The sequence below is a fragment of the Bufo bufo genome, chromosome 11, assembly GCF_905171765.1.
Source record: "Bufo bufo chromosome 11, aBufBuf1.1, whole genome shotgun sequence".
Taxonomy (NCBI): domain Eukaryota; kingdom Metazoa; phylum Chordata; class Amphibia; order Anura; family Bufonidae; genus Bufo; species Bufo bufo.
The window spans coordinates 54,942,764-54,965,689 of NC_053399.1; the positions used below are offsets into that span (position 1 = coordinate 54,942,764).

The 22,926-nt window shown below is 43.1% G+C and overlaps 1 protein-coding gene across 1 annotated transcript in view; it reads right to left on the minus strand.

Annotated features, from left to right (window-relative positions):
- Positions 1–671: 671 nt before the first annotated feature.
- STXBP6 (syntaxin binding protein 6) overlaps positions 672–22,926 on the minus strand; it is a 68,878-nt gene continuing 46,623 nt past the window's right edge. The window contains exons 3-6 of the mRNA XM_040412317.1: positions 11,899–12,029; positions 5,289–5,454; positions 4,330–4,487; positions 672–1,169 (exon numbers count right to left, since the gene is read on the minus strand). Of these exons, the coding sequence (XP_040268251.1) occupies positions 1,146–1,169; positions 4,330–4,487; positions 5,289–5,454; positions 11,899–12,029 (479 nt within the window). The 3' untranslated portion in view covers positions 672–1,145. The remainder of the gene's footprint in view (positions 1,170–4,329; positions 4,488–5,288; positions 5,455–11,898; positions 12,030–22,926) is intronic.

Consider the following 22,926-nt stretch of genomic DNA (forward strand, 5'->3'; position numbering starts at 1 on the left):
AAAAAAAATCCTGTGCCTTTGTTGCCGTTTTTTTTTTTTTTTTTCTGCCGATCATCTTGTGTGGGGGCTCCTTTTTTTGCTGGACGAGGAGACATTTCCACTGGTACCACGAGAGTACTTGTCCTAAACCGTGGGTTCTTGCCGCATTAGGACAAGTATTCTCGTCCTGCATCTTCAAGAGGTTAAAGGCATTCAGGAGTTTATATATAACATGTTTTTTCAGCATTTTCTTTTTTCTGTTCCCCGGAGAACCCTTTTAAACATGGCTATAGATAAAGCCAGTCATTTACGCTGCTTTTACTGACAAACATATCGGTATTCTTCCGTCTTTTCTGTAGAAGCTTTATGTAAGCCTGTAATACACCACTATGACACATTCCTTTAATTCTCTATGGACAAACAAAGATGAGGAAGAAGTTTTTCTTTCAAGATACCAGTAAACATTTTATTGCTTGGAATATTATTCTGCAACGTGGCTTAAAAATGAAACACATGGAAATGTTTAAAATATGCCAGCTCTACAGAAACAATGGCCTGAAGGACTTGAGCTGGACAGTGAAGAACAAAAACTATGGTAAAATCGGCCATACAAATATGAAAAAGGGCCGCCAGTGTCCAGTGACAGACACAGAAAGGCGGCACAAGCAATCAGTAAGTGCCTGTCTGCGCGAAGCTGCGTAATACTGCCACTAGACACTAAGGCTTCTGACAAAGACATGTCTTTCACATGAAGTCACTCATGCCAGGACTTGAAAGAGCACCAACTCCTACATAACAGGCCACCAGCTTGATCAGTAGCGTAGGGCACATTCACATCAGAGCAGGTATTTGGATGGCTGGCAATCACGGTAAACGCTTTGTATCTTCAATCACAAACTTCCAAAGTTCTCAAGCAGCGTGCCTTCTGAAAACTGAATGCCGGTCCAGGTGATGCCCATGTATTACTAGCATGGTAGTGGAAGCTGCTGTACCCTGCAGGTTATTCCCAAATTCTCCATTCCATTGGCACCACTTGTGCTGAGAAGCACAATCTGTGTGGCAAGAAGTCAATACAATTCCCATTCAAAACAAAGATTTTTTTTACTTGTGCTGAGGTTTTGCATATACAGTTCCGCAGGGGCGAGGTACATACACTGCTTCCCAGGTCAACATTTATGTTTCATAGCAAGCTGTAAAGAGAATAAGAAGAGTAACTACAATGAGAAATACAATTGGATGACACATTTGTTTGGGAAAAAGCTGAGGGACATTTACTAAGGGCATTGCGCTATTATTGTGGCGTAAAAAAGGCGCAAATTATGGTGCACGCCATATGTGCAAAAATGTACAAATTTAGAGCTTATTGACGCCTTTCCCGAAGTGCTGATAAAAGGGTTGGGGCTTAGTGAGAGGTGGTGGGGCCTTACACCGCCCGACAGCAGAAACTGCCATAAGTCACAGATGAAGTCTGCGCCGGCCCCTGTGCTGGTATAGACTTCCGTTTCTGGCACACGCCAGAGTACAGGTGCGGCTAGTTTATTAAGAGGCATCTTACTCCAGTGCAGCGAGATCAAGACTCGCGTATGGGAACGCCGGTCTTGACAAATGTCCCTCAGAGTATGTTTATCCAAGGCTTTTTCCAGATGGGCGATATTCCCGTCCATGCCCTCATGAACCCGACATGGACAACACAAATACCTCACTGTAACCTATGGGGTCACACATCAGCTTTTTCACATGGGCCGTGTGTTTGCATAAAAACCCCTTTAGAGCATGTTCTATTCTGATCAGACTAGCCCTTGCTATGGTACAGTCTGAGATTTCCTGCACCCATGGTGCCCGGGGCTTCCAGTGGGCAGTGGTTCACAGACGAACCACGGGATAATACATACAGCCTTCTGAAAACAGCCCGAGGCTTCATGCACATGAACGTACTTTCTATCATTTGTCCTATCTGCATTTTTGTGGATTTCATTCTGACCCATATATTTCCATGTGTCCATGCACACATCCGTAGTCTTGGGGGATTCATGTGACAGTTTTGCAAATTATAGAACTGAACAAGAAAAACAAAACCTAGTGTTCACCATAGAATTGAAGATAAAGCTTTATTGGACAAGTTTAACCCTTTTCCCGACATTTGATGTAATAGTACATGACATGTTGGGTCTTTAAAGATGGCGCCCACTCCGGAACGAGTGCTATAGCAACCAGGTGCCTGCTGTTTTACAGCAATACCGATTGTGGCCACTTAACCCCTCAGAGATGCTGTAGTCCAATGTGACAACAGTATCTGAAAGGCATAAAACTGCGCTTTTCCAGGCAAGCACATACACATATATATATACATATACATATATACATACACACACACACAAATAACCCCCCCTTTACACCAAAAAAAAAACATTAGGCATTGCGCCATCCAAAAACACCTATACTATTAAATATTAAAACATCACATATGCTGGTGAATAGCGTAAAGGGGAAAAAAATAAAATAAAAATCACCTCCTGCAAAAAGTGATCAAAAAGTCACACACACTCCAAAATGGTATCAATAAAAACTACAGATCGTCCCGCAAAAAAATAGCCCTTACCCAGCTCCGTAGACGTAGCTATAAAAAAGGTATGGCGGTCAGAATAAGGCGATGAAAAGAAAAAATAAATTTTTTCCAAAGTTTTGTGTGATATATACAAATGTGGTACAGCCTTAATCATACTGACCTGGAGAATGAAGTGCATCGGGCTAAAACAATTACTCGATGGAATAGAGTAACTCAACACAAAAAAAATCATTGATGCAAATTTTTTGCATAGAAGATTTGCTTATGTCATGTGACCATGGAGCGCGAGTGAAGCGAGTGAAGCGCTTGCGATTACTTTCTCACTGGGGACATGATGGCACTGGGGGGGGGGGGGGGGGGGGGGGGGGGGGAGTGAAAGCTGATGGCACCAGGAGGGGCAGCCTGATGGCACTAGTGGGGGGGGGCAGCCCGATGGCAATAGGGGAGCTAATGAGTTTTTATAAAGAAAAGCATTCTTTTAATTAGTTTTTTGTTATTAGAGTACTCGATTAATCGTTGGATTAATCGATAGAATACTTGATTACAAAAATAGTCAATAACTGCAGACCTACCGTAGAAGTGAGTTTTATAGCATAGTGCATGCCACAAAAACAAAACTAATGAGTGTGGTAGAATTGCATTTTTTCCAATTCCACCACATTTGGATTTTTTTTCCAGCTTCCCACTACATCCTATACAATATAAAATGGTGCCACTAGAAAGTACCACTTGCCCTGCAAAAAACAAGTCCTCATACGGCCATGTGAATAGAAAAATAAAAAAGTTCTGACTCCAAGAAGGAAGGGAGTAAAAAACAAAAACGCAAAAATGGAAAATCGCTCAACAAAACACAACAAACCTAATGTCTCAGACAGAATATATATATATATATATATATATATATATGTGACCCCCCCAGCACATATACCAAAATACCAATAATAAATAACAAAAAATGATAGTAATTCGTTAATTATATCAATATTATATTATTGTAATATGATATTATATGAATCAGTCATTATAATTAATATATCAGCCATACATAAAAAGATCTAAATCAATAACTGGTTTGGTTATTTATAATTGGTATTTTGTTATTTATACAGCGATTTATTTGCATGTTTGACCCCTGTCATTATTTAAAGCACTAAGCTGTGGGGGAGACCTGTAGGTTTGTTGTGTTTTTAATGTTTTTTAAACTTTATCTTCGTATTATACAGTGAGCATCAGGTTTTGGCAAGTACTTTGTTTCTTTTGTTCAGTTTCATACACTTACATGGTGATGGCACCCAAGCCCATTATTATTAATAGTGGTGTCCATCCTATCTCATACAAATTATAGAACATATCCTATTCTCTTACTTCTGATGGGAGTAAGAAAAATCTGGAATGCACATGAAAGGTATCCGTGAGACATAAGGGCGAGATCATCAGTAATGTTACAGGGGGCAAAACTGAGTCCTGGACACAGACAGTTGTTCTACCCACATTTCCTGAATTATTATCTTTAGTTCTTTCCATATTACAAGGCTGTGCATGTCCACACAAAGAAACCCCATCCAAATGTACAGTGCATGAAAATAGCAGATAATATCATCCATACGTCTTTATTTAGTCTTTGGACACATAGAAAAAAATAAAATATATATATTAAAGATGTTTTAATTTTTTCTATGTGTTCCAAGACTAAATAAAGACATAGATTTTATCCTACACTTCTTTGAGGGCTGTGCATCGCCTTAATAAGAAAATTAGGATAGGAATACGGTGCTTGTGGTTACCTTGTGAGCAGTGTCTGCAAACTGCTGTGCACTGTTCATCATTTCCGCTGACGATTCTTCCGCACGACCGAGGCGCTCTCCACGCTCATTGAGTGCTTGACTAGCCTTCTGTACAGCACTGGTCACACTGTCAGCAGCCGAGTGTAGTATACTGTTGCCTGGAAGGTATGCAGTGTTTAGTCTGGCCATAACAAGGTCCTTCATGTAAGAGGAAAGCAACTACTTTTAAAAGGGGATTTTTCCAAGACATACATCAGTGGTGGTCTGTCGTCCGATCCCAAGGTGATCAGAAACCTTATTCACAAAATCAGACCCTTAGCTCCTAGATATTTATGGCATATCCAATCTGTCATTGCAAAACCTGCTTAATATTAAGCACTAACACATTAAGCTGGACAGGACTAGGTACGCTAAAATGGGGAGTGAGAAACGGCCGCCGTTTACTTCCACTTTCAGCTGGGCACTTGGGAGCTGAATAAAAGTGCTTATCCTGGACCTGGAATACAGACACACAGTACACACAGGTATGTCTGGAATGTGCCTGCAATCTTCTGTGGGGCAGTGCTCTTAGTTATATTGGTGAAAATTCGGTGACAGACTCCCTTTAAAAAAAATCTCAGAAAACTTCTTTAAACATTAGGAAAGGAGAGTGATGCCCAAGATAAATCTCGCACAGACAGAAAAGTATGACTTGGTAAAAGCCTGCTGGCAGTATTCCTCATGTGCACGGCAGAGCTCCAGGTGCTGCCATACATAGCTACAGACAGCACAGTATTTCTGAACTATTCTCCCCTAGAAACAATGCTTTAGAAGAGAATACTCAGACTATATGATGTATTACGTAGCATGTCACAATTGCCAGTTTAAACAGAAATAAGGCCCCCTATACTTCTATGGGCACTGCATCATTGTATGTACCCCTTAGACGGCCATGTGCATGTACAGTTTGCGACACTCACCTGAGAAAAGTTTAGATTGACAGTTGATGAACTCGGGCTTTCCGTCAGAGAGATATCGCTGACATGTATGGTGCAGGATTTGGAAGAAAGTAAATTTCTCTGAGCCGGAACTTGCCATCCACTGGTCAGACGCGTTGTCGAACTGAAGATCAAATTCTGGAGACTCCTAAAAAATGACATCAGAATATGTAAGATGAAAGATTTTTACAGTCAAACCACATATTTTTCTCTCTAGCAGCACTCAGCACGGAGTACTGCCTCATGTGAATGACCATATCATAGCTCAATGTAACCTCCAAGTTGCACTGTGCACTAATAGGGCGCCTATAGACTTCTATGGGGTCCTACTGTAGCTCTATATGCCTCCGATTTCATAGGGAGACATACAGCCTTTTACTGAGGAGGTATTCCCTAATACAGTGCCACATAAAGGAGAACGCCACATAAATTCCATGTGCTATGGTGCAGCCTCACGGGGTCTAAATGTGCAACTGTAAGCACCAGCATTACACAACCTAAGGGCTCATGCACACGGCCGTTGCCCCGCCATGGCCGGATTGCAGCCCTCATACGGCGGGTCCGCAATACATGGGGCACCGGCCGTGTACACCCCGCATTACAGATGCGGACCCATTAACTTGAATGGGTCTGCAAATCCGGAAATGCGGTGCGGAAGCACAGATCGGAACCCCACGGAAGCACTACGGAGGACCAATAATATTTTCTCCCTTTGTGTTCCAGCAGTCATGACTTTTTAATTTTTTTTCTTCTAAATTCCCAAGTCATCGGACAGATAAGGGCTTAACTTTTATTTGCAGGTTAGTCAACGCTTTTACCAGTTTTACTTTTGATTTTGCAGGATTAGTTGTAGTTTTTTTAGGAACCATTTGGGGTATATATAATGTAGTAAATAACTTATTTTATTTTATTTTTATGGGGGGGGGGGGGGAAGCAATTTTAACATATTTTTTTTTTTTTTTATGGCGTACACTGTGTGGTACTTTTATTATGTGGGTCAGTACAGCGATGATAATGCCACAATTCTATATATTTTTTTACTAGAGGCAGGGGGAGAGGCGGCTGCTTTAGCTGCTCATATCTCTGGTTTGGTAGCAGCTAGAGATATGGGCATTCCAAGCTTTCAAACAATACCAAAATGACAGCATTATCTTCAGTACATGGGGAGGATATCACTGTTAGAAATCGGGATGCAGTGAATGCAGCTGAAAGTTCCGAGTTCCATCCTAGAGGCTCTATACCGGAAAAGAACTGATCAGTTTTATCCCCATGCATTCTGAATGGAGAGAAATCCGTTTAGGATGCAACAGGATGTCTACAGTTCAGTCTTTTTGACTTTTCAGGACGGAGATAACACCGGAGCATGCTACAGTTTTATCTCAGTCCAAAATTCCGGAACACTTGCTGGAATGCCGGATCCGGCATTAATTTACATTGAAATGTATTTGTGCCGGATCCGGCATTGAAAATACCGCAATGCTGGATCTGTCCTTCCGGTCTGCGCAGACCTTTAAAAACGTGGGAGAAAAAATTGAAACGGATCCATTTGTCCGTATGACAAATGGACAGACGGATCCATTCTTGCAATGCATTTGTGAGACAGATCCGCATCCGGATCAGTCTACAAATGCTGTCCGTTTAGAGGGAGTGGAGGGAGGGAGTGGGGGGGGGGCTGCACTTGCCACCAATGAGTTAAATACAGGGGTGGGGGGTCTGCCCCCTCCTGCCTGGCAGCACCTGATCTCTTACAGGGGGCTATGATGAGGGGTTAATTGTGCGTCAGAGATCGGGTGCTGCCAGGCAGCAAGGGGCAGTCATGTACACAGTTCTTAGTATATTCTAACTTGAAGCGTCCCCATCACTATGGGAACGCCTCTGTCGGATCTGAGTTTTCACAAAGTGAAAACTCAGCTCTGAAAAAGCTTTTATGCAGACGGATCTGCGATCCGTCTGTGTGAAAGTAACCTACGGCCACGGATCACTGACGCGGATGCCAAGGACAGGTCATATTTTTTTGACGGACAGGAAACACGGATCACGGCCGCGGATGAACAATGTTGCATTTTCCGAGTTTTCAACGGACCCATTGAAAGTCAATGGGTCCGCAGAAAACGGAACAACGGCCACGGATGCACACAACGGTCGTGTGCATGAGGCCTGACCCTGAACATATCATCCCCACCGCGAAACATGGAGGTGGCAGCATCAAGCTGTGGGGATGCTTTTCTTCAGCAGGGGGAGGGAAGCTGGTCAGCGTTGATGGGAAGATGGATGGAGTTAAATACAGGGCAATCCTGATGGAAAACCTGGTAGAGGCTGCAAAAGACTTGAGACTGGGGTAGAGGTTCACCTTCCGGCAGGACAACGACCCTAAACATACAGCCAGAGCTACAATGGAATGGTTTAGATCAAAGTGTATTCATGAGTTAGAATAGCCCAGGCCATTCTCCAGACCTAAATCCCTTTGAGAATCTGTGGCAAGACTTGAAAATTGCTGTTCACAGACGCTCTCTATCCAATCTGACTGAGCTTGAGCTATATTGCAAAGAGGAATGGGCAAATATTATAACCTCTAGATGTGCAAAGCTGGTGGAGACAAACCCCAAAAGACTTGCAGCTGTAATTGCAGCGAAAGGTGGTCCTACAAAGTATTGGTTCACGGAGGTTGAATACAAATGCATGCCACACTTTCCAGATTTTTATTTATTAAAAATTTTAAAAAACATGTATGTTTTTCTTTGCACTTCACACATAATTGCTACTTTGTTGTCGGTCTATCCCATATAATCCCAATAAAATACATTTAAGTTTGTGGGTGTAATGTGAAAAAATGTGAAAAAATTCAAGGGGTATGAATACTTCTTCAAGGCACTGTATCTTGAGATTGGTAGCAGCTAGAAATATGGGCATGGCATTCCAAGCTTTCAAACAATACCAGAATTTACTGCGTTCTCTCGACTATGTCAGAAGATATAACTGTTAGAATTCGGGTCTGCAGTGAAAGCTGTTTTTACTTTCACTTTTAGCCGCGCACTTGGGATCAGTTTTTTTAGCAAAATAAAAGTGCTTTTCCTGGATATAGAATAAAGACACAAGGTACACACAGGTAGGTTTGGAATACCTTGTAGCGCTGTGGTCCCAGAGTTCAAATCTGATCAGGGACAACATCTGTATAGAGTTTGTGTGGGTTTCCTCTGGGTACTCTTGTTTTCTCCCCCACACCCAAAAATGTACAAATAGGCAAATTGGCTTCCTACGGAATTGTCCCAGTATGTGTTGTGTTGTGAGGATGTCAGCAGCCAGTGACTTCCCATATAACTATCCCTGCCCTTTGATTCCCTCTAAGAAAAGCGCATTACAAATCTGTCATTCCCTTTAAGGATGGATTTCTATAAACTGAACGGCGCTAGCTTTTAGCTCCATATGCCGCTTGACATCTGTGTTAGGCTTCCAGTAAACAGGTGTGACAGCTAAAGTAAGCAGGGGAGAAGAAGTGTTACCGCACAAGTTCTGAACACCTGTCCATAGAACTGAATGACCTATTTACAAAGATCTGTGTTTGCCTTGTGCTGCAGCTCTTTGCACAGACAGGTTTCAGATTTAAAGGGATTTTACTGGACTACTTTAACAGAAAACACTTTAAATACAGAAATCGCCACTGCAATTCTGCCCAGTACTTGCCACGGCCTGAAGTGATAGCCATGTGGTGAGGTGGTTATATGATCGCACGGTCCCCATGCAGAGGTGCAATGTGTCTATGTCACACGAACACCATGTGTGATCTTCCTTCCTAAACCTGGAAACGCAGGTTAAAAACCTCCGAACCTTTCATAAACCGCAAATTGTGTTAGAATCAACTAAAATGAGATCTGCACCTTTAAATTCTATAAAGCTGTGAGATCAACATAGCACTTCCCTTCCCTGTGAACATAACCGCTCACGTCCTTTGTGTGATCTTCATAGGTGATCGGCCCAAAACAAGAACAGAAACCCCAGTGTTTCTGGATTCTAGCTTCAGGTGACACTTCAGGCTCCAAACACCCCACTGTCCGTTTCCTTTTCTAGTGTCAGCAGAAATATTTAATCAAATTCTTCTAATTTTTTTCTTTTTCTTACTAGTCCAATGTTTTTTCATAATAGAAAGAATATTTGAATAATTGTCCCTCAAAGAAAATGGTGCTAAACAATCATAAATGAGTATGGTGATAGTATGCAGAAAATCCAGCTCAAAAGATTTAAAGGATAACGGTCGTATTTTTTATTTTTTTGGAGTATTGGATTGTGGCGATTAATATCTCCTTGGTGGCCCTATTTCAACTTTTCACTATGTATTGAATTACCCCTTAATTCCACATTTTTGTTCCCTGTACTGCCTACTTTTACATGTGCTTAAAATAGGGTTGCTAGGCATGGTCCGTCTATTTGTTAAAGGACGGACAGGTCACGTCACATTACTGACAGCCAGGGACTGTAAGTAAATGATTAAAGCCAGGTCCTCCCCAGCAGCTGATAACAGTGCCTGGGCTGTGTGCACTTCTCCCTGTCCCTGCACTTGGCAGACGCTCCCTCACTCAGCAGAGCTGGAGAATGCAGAGTTGGAGCAGCGCAGACCAGGGAAGGGAGATCTGCCATCTGCTCAGTGTATAAATGAAAGCAACATGTGGTAAGAGGACCCCTTTGTGCTGCAGGAGATTAACCCTTTAGGGGGGAGGGCTCTGGTTACTGACACTTTTGGGGGGCTATTGTTACTGGCTAGTGAGGGCAGGCGGGATTAGCCTCAGGGTGAGGGCAGTGGCGGCCATCTTAACTGAATAGTGAAATTGTAGTTTTATGCAAACTGGTTGCTAAGGGCTGAATCTTATTAAATATGGGGTAAGTCAGTCTAATAGTAACTGATTCTGGAATATCATGTTATTAGTAACTACATATATGAAAATTGAAATTGGGGTCTAAATGTGAGTTATCCTTTAAGAGTATATCAGGTAGGTGTTTGTGAGGCTGAACGTTTATTCCAGGCATGCATGTAGACATGAGTTCTGCCACTAGAGGTCACCACTGCTGCTGGAAATAGCAATAGCATCAACAGATCTCAATTCTGAAAACACAAGCAGATAAAAAGTGGAGGAATTGAAATCAATTCTAGTCGAGATGTAACATTTAAATATTGATCCTCCAACAGCGTTAGGCCTCATGCACAAGGCCGTTGTGCAGCCGTTCCGTCGGGCAACATCTGTGCGGCAGCCGGGACGGATCGAGACCATTCAACTTGAAAGGGTCCGTGATCCATCCGCACTGTAAAAAATTTTTAAAATGTTCTATTTTTTTTTTTGCAGTGTGGAGGCACGGACAAAAACACCACGGAAGCACTCTGTAGTCCTTCTGTAGGCTTCAGTTCCGCACCGCACCTCCTGAATTGCGGACCCATTCAAGTGGCCGGGGAACGCTGTGTGCATGAGGCCTTAGAGGCGTGGTCTCATCAAAGACAACTCTCAAAATGAGGCTGCTCGGGAGATCAACTGATCATTCTGGGTTCTGCTCCGAACAAACAGCTCATTTTGCCAGAGGCAGCCGCAGCCTGCCAGGGACATCGCTGCAGGGGATAGTGGGCTTCATTTTCCAAGACTGGCTTCTTATATTGGTCTTAGATTCCCCACTACGCTGCTATAAGATGCGTCTATTTTATGACAAAGAGTGCTCTTCGTCATAAATTAGGTGAATCTACGGCAGTCTGTGTGCTTGGCGTTAAATCTACTCCACCCCCCATTTACGCCTGTTTCCCGACCTCCGACACGCTCAGGTCCAGCCCAACTGCCAAACACAGTGTAAAACCGGCCGTCCAACTAAATATTGTCGTGCAGTCAATATTCAAAAAAGGGACTATTTTTGTGACTAAAAGAGTTGCAGGTCCCTCAATAACTGAACCCCCAGTGACTATTCATATGAATGGCCATTTATACAATACAAGATTGTTTGAAATCTGGAGGACGTCCATATTCTTTAATGGTGCGTATGAACAGGGGTTGACTCGCAAGGGCTTTCTTCATTAGACAACCCCTTTAAAAGCTCCTAAACTCCACTAAACATGGAGGGTGTGGGTGGTGAATACCTATTTGTAACGCGTTTTAATAATCCGCGCACCTTCACATGCTACGGATTTTGTTGCAGAATTTTCCACAACTGAAAACCAGTTTCATTCATTTGAATGGGGAGGTAAACACGTGGTCACATTCAGGTGGGGAGGTAAACACGTGGTCACATTCAGGTGGGGAGGTAAACACGTGGTCACATTCCGGTGGGGAGGTAAACACGTGGTCACATTCCGGTGGGGAGGTAAACACGTGGTCACATTCAGGTGGGGAGGTAAACACGTGGTCACATTCAGGTGGGGAGGTAAACACGTGGTCACATTCAGGTGGGGAGGTAAACACGTGGTCACATTCAGGTGGAGAGAACGGGTTTACAGTCATGGAAAATTCTGCAACAAAATCCGCACCGTGTGAAGGCGCCCTAAGAGGTGTATAAGATGCAAAGTAGGGCATACGTAAAAAAGGGTAATAATTCATGCACAAACACATACCGTGCCATAACTTACCCGATTAGGGTCCATTCCATTGACTTGTCTCAGCTGATCTAGACTCCACTGAGTTCTTCTCACAAAACAAGATGAGCCCTCAAACTGTTTCACCTTGGTGATGTAGACTTGTGATGGCCTTTTATTTGTGACTGAAAAAGAAAAAGAAAGTCAAAAACAGAAAACAATCTTCTGTGTCTGGCTTCGGCTACTTTCACACTGCCATTTTGGTTTCCGTTTGGGAGATCTCACAAGCGGTCCAAAACAGATCACTTTTGCCCTTAATGCATTCTAAATGTAAGTCAATGGGGACGGATCCGTTTTCACTGACACAATCTGGCACAATAGAAAACGGATCCGTCCTCCCCTGACTTTCAATGGTGTTCAAGACGGATCCGTTTTGGCTATGTTACTGATAATACAAACGGATCCGTTTTGGCTATGTTAAATATAATACAAATGGATCCGTTCTGAACGGATGCAGGTGGTTGTATTATCTGAACGGATGCGTTTGTACAGATCCATGACGGATCCGCACCAAACGCTAGTGTAAAAGTAGCCTTAACTTGATAGGACTGGTTTCAACAACTTCAACTCTGAGTTTCATCGGAACATTCAAAAATGGCAACCAAACTCCCCCTCCCCCAGTGATGCACATGAGGCTCACACATCTGGTTTGCTGCCATCTTGTGGACAGAAAAGAGTAATACAGTACCTACATATAGAGAAATAAAACCTCTCTCACAAGGATCACTGTCAGTGCAAAGAGCGTGCAAGGTCTCGGAGGTAGGTATACACTGCGTGCAGAATTATTAGGCAAATGAGTATTTTGACCACATCATCCTCTTTATGCATGTTGTCTTACTCCAAGCTGTATAGGCTCGAAAGCCTACTACCAATTAAGCATATTAGGTGATGTGCATCTCTGTAATGAGAAGGGGTGTGGTCTAATGACATCAACACCCTATATTAGGTGTGCATAATTATTAGGCAACTTCCTTTCCTTTGGCAAAATGGGTCAAAAGAAGGACTTGTCAGGCTCAGAAAAGTCAAAAATAGTGAGATATCTTGCAGAGGGATGCAGCACTCTTAAAATTGCAAAGCTTCTGAAGCGTGATCATCGAACAATCAAGCGTTTCATTCAAAATAGTCAACAGGGTCGCAAGAAGCGTGTGGAAAAACCAAGGCGCAAAATAACTGCCCATGAACTGAGAAAAGTCAAGCGTGCAGCTGCCAAGATGCCACTTGCCACCAGTTTGGCCATATTTTAGAGCTGCAACATCACTGGAGTGCCCAAAAGCACAAGGTGTGCAATACTCAGAGACATGGCCAAGGTAAGAAAGGCTGAAAGACGACCACCACTGAACAAGACACACAAGCTGAAACGTCAAGACTGGGCCAAGAAATATCTCAAGATTGATTTTTCTAAGGTTTTATGGACTGATGAAATGAGAGTGAGTCTTGATGGGCCAGATGGATGGGCCCGTGGCTGGATTGGTAAAGGGCAGAGAGCTCCAGTCCGACTCAGACGCCAGCAAGGTGGAGGTGGAATACTGGTTTGGGCTGGTATCATCAAAGATGAGCTTGTGGGGCCTTTTCGGGTTGAGGATGGAGTCAAGCTCAACTCCCAGTCCTACTGCCAGTTTCTGGAAGACACCTTCTTCAAGCAGTGGTACAGGAAGAAGTCTGCATCCTTCAAGAAAAACATGATTTTCATGCAGGACAATGCTCCATCATACGCGTCCAAGTACTCCACAGCGTGGCTGGCAAGAAAGGGTATAAAAGAAGAAAATCTAATGACATGGCCTCCTTGTTCACCTGATCTGAACCCCATTGAGAACCTGTGGTCCATCATCAAATGTGAGATTTACAAGGAGGGAAAACAGTACACCTCTCTGAACAGTGTCTGGGAGGCTGTGGTTGCTGCTGCACGCAATGTTGATGGTGAACAGATCAAAACACTGACAGAATCCATGGATGGCATGCTTTTGAGTGTCCTTGCAAAGAAAGGTGGCTATATTGGTCACTGATTTGTTTTTGTTTTGTTTTTGAATGTCAGAAATGTATATTTGTGAATGTTGAGATGTTATATTGGTTTCACTGGTAAAAATAAATAATTGAAATGGGTATATATTTGTTTTTTGTTAAGTTGCCTAATAATTATACACAGTAATAGTCACCTGCACACACAGATATCCCCCTAAAATAGCTAAAACTAAAAACAAACTAAAAACTACTTCCAAAAATATTCAGCTTTGATATTAATGAGTTTTTTGGGTTCATTGAGAACATGGTTGTTGTTCAATAATAAAATTAATCCTCAAAAATACAACTTGCCTAATAATTCTGCACTCCCTGTATTGTCTGTTTTTTGTTTTTGTTTTTTTCCATCTGATCTGAGGTCAAATTTTCTAGATCTCCCTAGAGGGGGGGGGGTTGTGAAATTCTTTGTAAATTATTGGGCAAGGGTGTCCTAAGAATTCTATTTTTTCCTTACTATGGGTGCCCTGTAGTTGAAAAGGCTTGGAAACACTGGTCTAGACTAACACAGTAAACATGACACTGGTAAAAAGGGCATAAGAGGAGCAACTGAAGACTTTCTCTGTGTCTATAAGACTGCTCGCTGTAAATTCGCTCAAGTGTCATTATATTTATCTTGTGCACTGGTGACTAAAATGGTACAAAACCTATTATATATATTACAGAAAGAGAGAGAGACTGGCAGTGCAGGGGTTACTGTTCAGGCCACCCTCAAAAGACGGACATAAAAACCCCACCCCCGGGTCCAGCTAAGCCACGCCCTGACCCAGTTAGTCCACGCCCCTCCCACTCCACAGGGATAAAAAAAAAAAAAAATCTAGGTAAAAGTCAACTTCTGTCAGCTGCAGGGGTGGGAGGGAGTGTGGAAATCCCCGTTAAGGATATGGGGTACTGTGGAGGTCACTAATAGAGGGGTGAACCGCTGTGGAGGTCACTTAAGGGGGAGAGATGCTCTGGAGGTCACTTAAGGGGGAGAGATGCTCTGGAGGACTCTTAAGGGGTCAGGAAATGGGGGACGTGTAACGGATGAGGTAAAAGGAGTAAACACCACACCGACAACCAGGGAGGAAAGGAAAAGCCACTAGGCCTCAACGCTAGAGAAGGGAAAGGGTCACCACCTATAGAACCCTACTCTTGGCCCTGACTCCTAACCGTATGGGCACCCCTTGAAAGTAGAAATAAACACACACAGGAACCTGGAAGATCTTGGCAGGGCTGAGACAACCCGTTCCTTCCAAGATGAAGGAACAAGAGTCTCCCTGAGGCCTAGTAACAACAACCAAGAGGAAAAGACAAAATACAAACAAGCGAGACACTTAGCTTTTGTTGTAGAAGGATGAGCAGGAACTCAGGGAGAACCATACTCCAGCTCTTTCCAAAACCAAATGAAGCATTCTACCGCATAGTCAGAAGGGTGGGGTCAGACTATAAAGGGTAGAAGTGATGACCACTGAGCAACAGCTGAGACAAGGGAAGTGGTCATTAACCCTATCAACACTGAATCAAGAGAAATCAAGGAGGCTGTTAGACTTCTCCATGCTCAGCCAGTCTCCTCGGTCACCTGAGGGGCCGTGACAGGGAGCCACCGTTAAGGGAGCGGGGTACAGTGGAGGCCACCGTTAAGGGAGCGGGGTACAGTGGAGGCCACCGTTAAGGGAGCGGGGTACAGTGGAGGCCATCGTTAAGGGAGCGGGGTACAGTGGAGGCCACCGTTAAGGGAGCGGGGTACAGTGGAGGCCACCGTTAAGGGAGCGGGGTACAGTGGAGGCCATAGTGGATACTGTTGATATCTTTCAACGACACACACAAACATTTAATGAAATAGATTAAATATAACTGTGCAAAGCCGGGTCCTTCTGCTAGTACATTATATACCATACTCTAGTCCTCCCTCTAAGTACAGGTCGGCAGCCACGTGCAGTCCTGGATGGAGCCATCTTGCTGAGGGAACTGCAATGCGCTCTCTTTACCCCCTGGCCATTACAGCGGGATCCCGGGTACGACGAGTGCCAACTCCCACTATGATCTGGACTGCTGTATCAGCGCAGCATGGGCTGCAGCCTGCGCCTGGATTATTACCGCACATAGGTAGGGACTTAAAAGACCCGCACATGCTGCGCTGATTTAGCACTCCAGATGAAAAAACTATGGAGGTCACGATATTTAGTAAAATGGACATCATCTGGCTGCAAGGAAGTGAATTAATTAAATTATTTTGATTGATCGCGCAGCCCTACCCTCAATCACCTTTGGGGTGTATTAGAATGGAGACTGCAGACCAGGTCCTCTTGTCCAACATCAGTGTCTGACCTCACAAAACTTCTTCTGGATGAACGTTCAATATTATTCAAGTATGAAAGGGACGGGGCTTATGCAAGTCCCATATCAAAGTGTCCATTTTGAAGGTATTCTCATGTACTGCTTTAATGTCCTATAATACTTTTGATCTATCCTCAGGTCATCTATATCAGATCTGCAGGGGACCAACTCCCAGCACCATTGCTAATCAGCTGTTTGAAGGGGTTGTGGAGCTCGTACGAGCACTGTGCCCTCTTCCAATTTTAATTGGACGCCATCTCCTTTATATTATGGTGCAATGTAACTCTTTGTACCATTCGCTTGAGCAGGACAGGTCATCAATATTATGCCACTGCACAACCCCTTTATATGTTAAGTACTGTAAGGCAGTCTGTCTTTTATAAAGCTAAGTAATATTTGCCCACAAATCATGTACCGGGAGCAGCACTCTGTAGAAGTAGCTGCCTCTTGTATTTTCTAAACTTGAGAAATGAAGCATTTTGGCAACTGTAACCCTCTGGATAACATTATAATCAAGAACAGCCTGCTTTATATGTAAGGGTACTTTCCCACTAGCGGTTTTCTTTTCCGACACTGAGATCCGTCACAGGGGCTCTATACCGGAAAAGAACTGATAGGTTTTATCCCCATGCATTAGGATATCTTCAGTTCAGTCACTGAACGGCGTTTTGGACAGAGGAAATACCGATATATATAACGGAACCGTTTCTCAGGATGACATCCGGAGAGACTGATCCATTCTTGCAATGCAGTTGTAAGACGGATCCACATCTGGACCCGCATCTGGACCCGCATCTACAAATGCTGTCCGTTTGCATGCAGATTGCCAGATCCGGCAGGCAGTTCCGGCGACGGAACTGTTTGCCGGATCACTCTGCCGCAAGTGTGAAAGTAGGCTAAAACTAGCTGGTTTATACAAATTCAGCAAGGTACTGTGGAGGGATGAGTCACAGAGGCCAACTACCTAAAATATAACTTTTAATTTCACGTTTAAAATATTACACAATCCCTCACCTGGGGACTAATAAACATACAACACTCACAAACAGACACTGGAGGCCAGATGAAAGTGACAGACAGGGTGGCTAGTATTGATGGTACACCACCCACAGGACAAACCATCCGGGTCTCTACTGTATCCCTAAGGTGTCCCTGGACTTATCTCAGCCCGGAGATGCACCCTGATGGTGGGAACACTCCGTCCCCGTGCCTAGTCTGTCTGTCCTTAAAAGGCCCTTGTAGCAAAAAGACCCATATGGATGTCCGGGTCATGCATCAACGATTGTTTAAGAAAAAACGAGCAGAAGTAACGGTTATTCCACAGCGGTCAAGATAAAGATATTTCTCACAACATGTAGATATCCAGATCATGCATCAACATTAGTTGAACAAAACAATTTGAGGATAACGGTTATTCCAAGGCAGGCGCAACGGCTATACAGCAGTCAGTGGATATGAGAATCACACCAGGGCTGATTGTAACGGCAGAATGGTCATTCGCCAACCCTGTTGGACCATGCCGAGAAACAAGGTGCAGACAATTTATCAAGATGGATAGCACTTTAACAACAATATGGAGTATTATACTCCGTTTGAAGTTTTCCTATAAATGTCCGGATCCTACATTATCATTAGTAGAGAAAGACATGTAGGAACAACGGTTATTCCACAGCAGTCAATTCAAAATCTCAAAGATGATAGTCACAGTGGTGTAATTCGATTATCCACCATGTCAGAACATGCTGAATGTGCAATAGAATGATAAAGCAGTTAATCCCATTGGGTAGCTCTCTACCAACAACATAATTCGCTACACTCAGTCCAAGATCTCACAACATGGAGTATTACACTCAGTACAAAGTCTCAACGCGTTTCCCCTTCATTCAAAGGTTCATCAGGAGACTATTTCAAGAGGTATGGAGAAAATAAGTTGCTGCTATAATAAAGCGGCTACATGGCCCTTTTCAAAAGAAGATGAAAAAAAGGGAACCAAAATAGCTGGAGCACCCCGAGGCGGTGTTCCACTTTAGTAGACCAAAACAATGGTACAGGAGGGGACAGAGTAATAACGATAGAACTCATATATATGTTGTACTTATCCCATCCTGAGATCTCTCCATATAGTGGTCCGCAGTCAGGGGTACTCCAGGGGGCTGAAAAATGATTCTCATATCCACTGACTGCTGTATAGCCGTTGCGCCTGCCTTGGAATAACCGTTATCCTCAAATTGTTTTGTTCAACTAATGTTGATGCATGATCTGGATATCTACATGTTGTGAGAAATATCTTTATCTTGACCGCTGTGGAATAACCGTTACTTCTGCTCGTTTTTTCTTAAACAATCGTTGATGCATGACCCGGACATCCATATGGGTCTTTTTGCTACAAGGGCCTTTTAAGGACAGACAGACTAGGCACGGGGACGGAGTGTTCCCACCATCAGGGTGCATCTCCGGGCTGAGATAAGTCCAGGGACACCTTAGGGATACAGTAGAGACCCGGATGGTTTGTCCTGTGGGTGGTGTACCATCAATACTAGCCACCCTGTCTGTCACTTTCATCTGGCCTCCAGTGTCTGTTTGTGAGTGTTGTATGTTTATTAGTCCCCAGGTGAGGGATTGTGTAATATTTTAAACGTGAAATTAAAAGTTATATTTCAGGTAGTTGGCCTCTGTGACTCGCTTCTCCATGTACAACTACCCATTACATATATAATTTGTCTTCGATTTACTGTGGAGGGATGCACAGAAATACTGACTTCAATCTTCCGTGATGCAGCCGAAACACACTCATTAAAGTTTATGGGTCCGTGAAAAATCACTGACAGAACACGGATGGTATGAGTGCTCTGTGTTTCAAGGATCATTGGTAGATGTCCTGGAAATACATTTTCCGCTGAGCAGTGTCAGTGAAAGGCCTCATGCACGCGACCGTTGTTTTGGTCCGCATTCGAGCCACAGTTTTCGCGGCTTGGATGCTGACCCATCCACTTCAATGGGGCCGCAAAAGATGCGGACAGCACTCCGCGTGTAGTCCACATCCGTTGATCTGTTCCGTGGTCCGCAAAAAAAATATAACCTGTCCTATTCTTGTTCGTTTTGCGGACAAGAATAGGCAGTTATATCAATGGCTGTCCGTGCCGTTCCGCAAATTGCGGAACGCACACGGACGCCATCCGTGTTTTGCGGATAGCAAAACACACAACGGTTGTGTGCATGAGGCCAAATACTGACAGGCAGTGAGGAGATAAATGCTGTGCTCAGGATCTTCAAACACAGAGCTGACAGACTGGAGGAGTTCTCTTCTGCTGGCTGTGAGGAAGTGTCTGCAGATAGGGGGAAGATCCTGTGTGTATCAGCAATGTCATTGTACTGTACAGCTGGGACTTGTAGTCCCACACATACAACATGAGTATCCCAGCAGTCAGACTGCAGACAGGGAAGCAATGTTATTCACAGAACAGGGGAGAGGAAAGGCAGTCTTTTTTGACACCCACAAATATTCATGAAAACCTCAGAAACCGTAGTTACATGCCCCCACAGTTTGCCTAAAACTTGCTTAGCTTATATTGCAGACTATCAGATTTACAGTGCTTTATTTTCTTTTACATAACTCGGACATCCTGAAAGCATTTGAATAATATATTAGGCTACTTTCACACCTGCGTTCGGTGCGGACCTGTCTTGTATCTGCACAGACGGATCCGCAGCGATAATGCAAACGCTTGTATCCGTTCAGAACGGATCAATTTGCATTATTCATTCAAAAAAAGTAAGTCAAAATGGATCCGTCTTGATTGAAAGTCAATGGGGGACGGATCCGTTTTCAATTCCACCATATTGTGTCAGCGAAAACGGATACGTCCCTATTGACTTACATTGTAAGTCAGGACAGATCTGTTTGGCTCCACATAGTCAGACGTTTGCCCACCAAAATAGTACCAATCTAACCGTCACCTCATCCCGCAAAAAATTTGCCCCTACCTGAGACAATCGCCCAAAAAATAAAAAAAACTATGGCTCAGAATATGGAGACACTAAAACATCATTTTTTTTGTTTCAAAAATGATATTATTGTGGCTACTTTCACACTAGCGTTGTTTAAATCCGGCGTTCAATTCCGACACCGGAACTGCCCGCTGGATCTGGAAAAACGGATTACATTTGAATCCTGATCAGGATTTTGATCACAATGAAAAATTGCATTGGAAAAAACGGATCCGCCATTTATGGACTTTAACTTTTTTTTCACATTTTTCGGGTTTAACATGCAAAAGCCGGATCCGGTTTGACTGAACACATGGCGCCGGATCCGGCGTTAATGCAAGTCAATGGGAAAAAGACCGGATCCGGCGTTCAGTCAAAGTGTTCAGGCTTTTTGGCCGGAGGTAAAAATACAACATGCTACGGTTTTCTGAAAAGCCTGATCAGTCAAAAAGACTGAACTGAAGACATCCTGATGCATCCTGAACGGATTACTCTCCATTCAGAATGCATTAGGATAAAACTGATCAGTTCTTTTCCGGATTTGAGCCCCTAGGTGAAAGTACCCTAAGGGCTCTTTCACACTTGCGTTGTCCGGATCCGTCGTGCACTCCATTTGCCGGAATTACACGCCGGATCCGGAAAAACGCGAGTGAACTGAAAGCATTTGAAGACGGATCCGTCGGAGCCGCACGGACGGTAAGTATACTGCTCCCCCGCTCCCCACTACACTTTACCATGGCTGCCAGGACTTAAGCGTCCTTGCAGCCATTGTAACCATTCAGAAAAAGCTAAACGTCGGATCCGGCAATGCGCCAAAACGACGTTTAGCTTAAGGCCGGATCCGGATTAATGCCTTTCAATGGGCATTAATTCCGGATCCGGCCTTGCGGCAAGTGTTCAGGATTTTTGGCCGGAGCAAAAAGCGCAGCATGCTGCGGTATTTTCTCCGGCCAAAAAACGTTCCGTTCCGGAACTGAAGACATCCTGATGCATCCTGAACGGATTTCACTCCATTCAGAATGCATTAGGATAAAACTGATCAGGATTCTTCCGGCATAGAGCCCCGACGACGGAACTCTATGCCGGAAGAAAAGAACGCAAGTGTGAAAGAGCCCTTACATAAATAAAAAAAAGTATACATATTAGGTATCGCCGCGTCCGTATCAACCGGCTCTATAAAAATATCACATGACCTCAGATAAACACCGTAAAAAAAAAAAAAAAAACTGTGCTAAATAAACAATTTTTTGTCACCTTACATCACAAAAAGTGTAATAGCAAGCGATCAAAAAGTCATATGCACCCCAAAATAGTGCCAATCAAACCGTCATCTCATCCCGCAAAAATCATACCCTACCCAAGGTAATCGCCCAAAAACTGAAAAAATTATGGCTCTCAGACTATGGAAACACTAAAACATGATTTTTTTTGCTTCAAAAATGAAATCATTGTGTAAAACTTACATAAATAAATAAAAAGTATACATATTAGGTATCGCCGCATCCGTGACAACCTGGTCTATAAAAATATCACATGATCTAACCTGTCAGATGAATGTTGTAAATAAAAAATAAAAAACGGTGCTAAAACAGCTATTTCTTGTTACCTTGCCTCACAAAAAGTGTAATATAGAGCAACCAAAAATCATATGTACCCTAAACTAGTACCAACAATACTGCCACCCTATCCCGTAGTTTCTAAAATGGGACCACTTTTTTGGAGTTTCTACTCTACCCTTCCAAAAACCGTATGCCATTCCTTTCCTTCTGCGCCCTGCCGTGTGTCCGTACAGCAGTTTACGACCACATATGGGGTGTTTCTGTAAACTACAGAATCAGGGCCATAAATATTGAGTTTGGTTTGGCTGTTAACCCTTGCTTTGTAACTGGAAAAAAATATTAAAATGGAAAATCTCCGAAAAAGTGAAATTTTGAAATTGTATCTCTATTTTCCATTAATTCTTGTGGAACACCTAAAGGGTTAACAAACTTTGTAAAATCAGTTTTGAATACCTTGAGGGGTGTAGTTTATAGAATGGGGTCATTTTTGGGTGGTTTCTATTATGTAAGCCTCGCAAAGTGACTTCAGACCTGAAAATTTCAAGATTTGCTTCTAAACTTATAAGCCTTGTAACATCCCCAAAAAATAAAATATCATTCCCAAAATGATACAAACATGAAGTAGACAAATGGGGAATGTAAAGTAATAACTATTTTTGGAGGTATTACTATGTATTCTAGAAGTAGAGAAATTGAAACTGGGAAATTTGCAATTTTTTTTTTACAAATTTTGGGTAAATTTTTATTTTTTTTTTATAAATAAAAAAGATTTTTTTTTACTTTACATAGCCTTAAAGTTCAAACATAACGTAAAGATCATACTGAAGCCATATGAGCAAGAATTCAAATTTATACCGCATTATAAGTACCGTAGGTGCTAATTTTTGAAAAACATCCCAAAACATTTTGCAATGTGGATAAAAGCTACCCTGAAATGAAGCTCATATTAACGTTGAGAGATTAGTGCATTACTTCACCACAGGAAGCTCCGATATTTCCTGAATTGGCTCTATTCCCTTTTCACACACAGGCAACACGGATTTCCTTGCACTCAAGCAAATCAAACAATTACACCATATGTTGGATGACCTGTGTCCTGGGAAACAAGTGAACATGAAGCTCCACTTTATAGTCATCTTAGAAA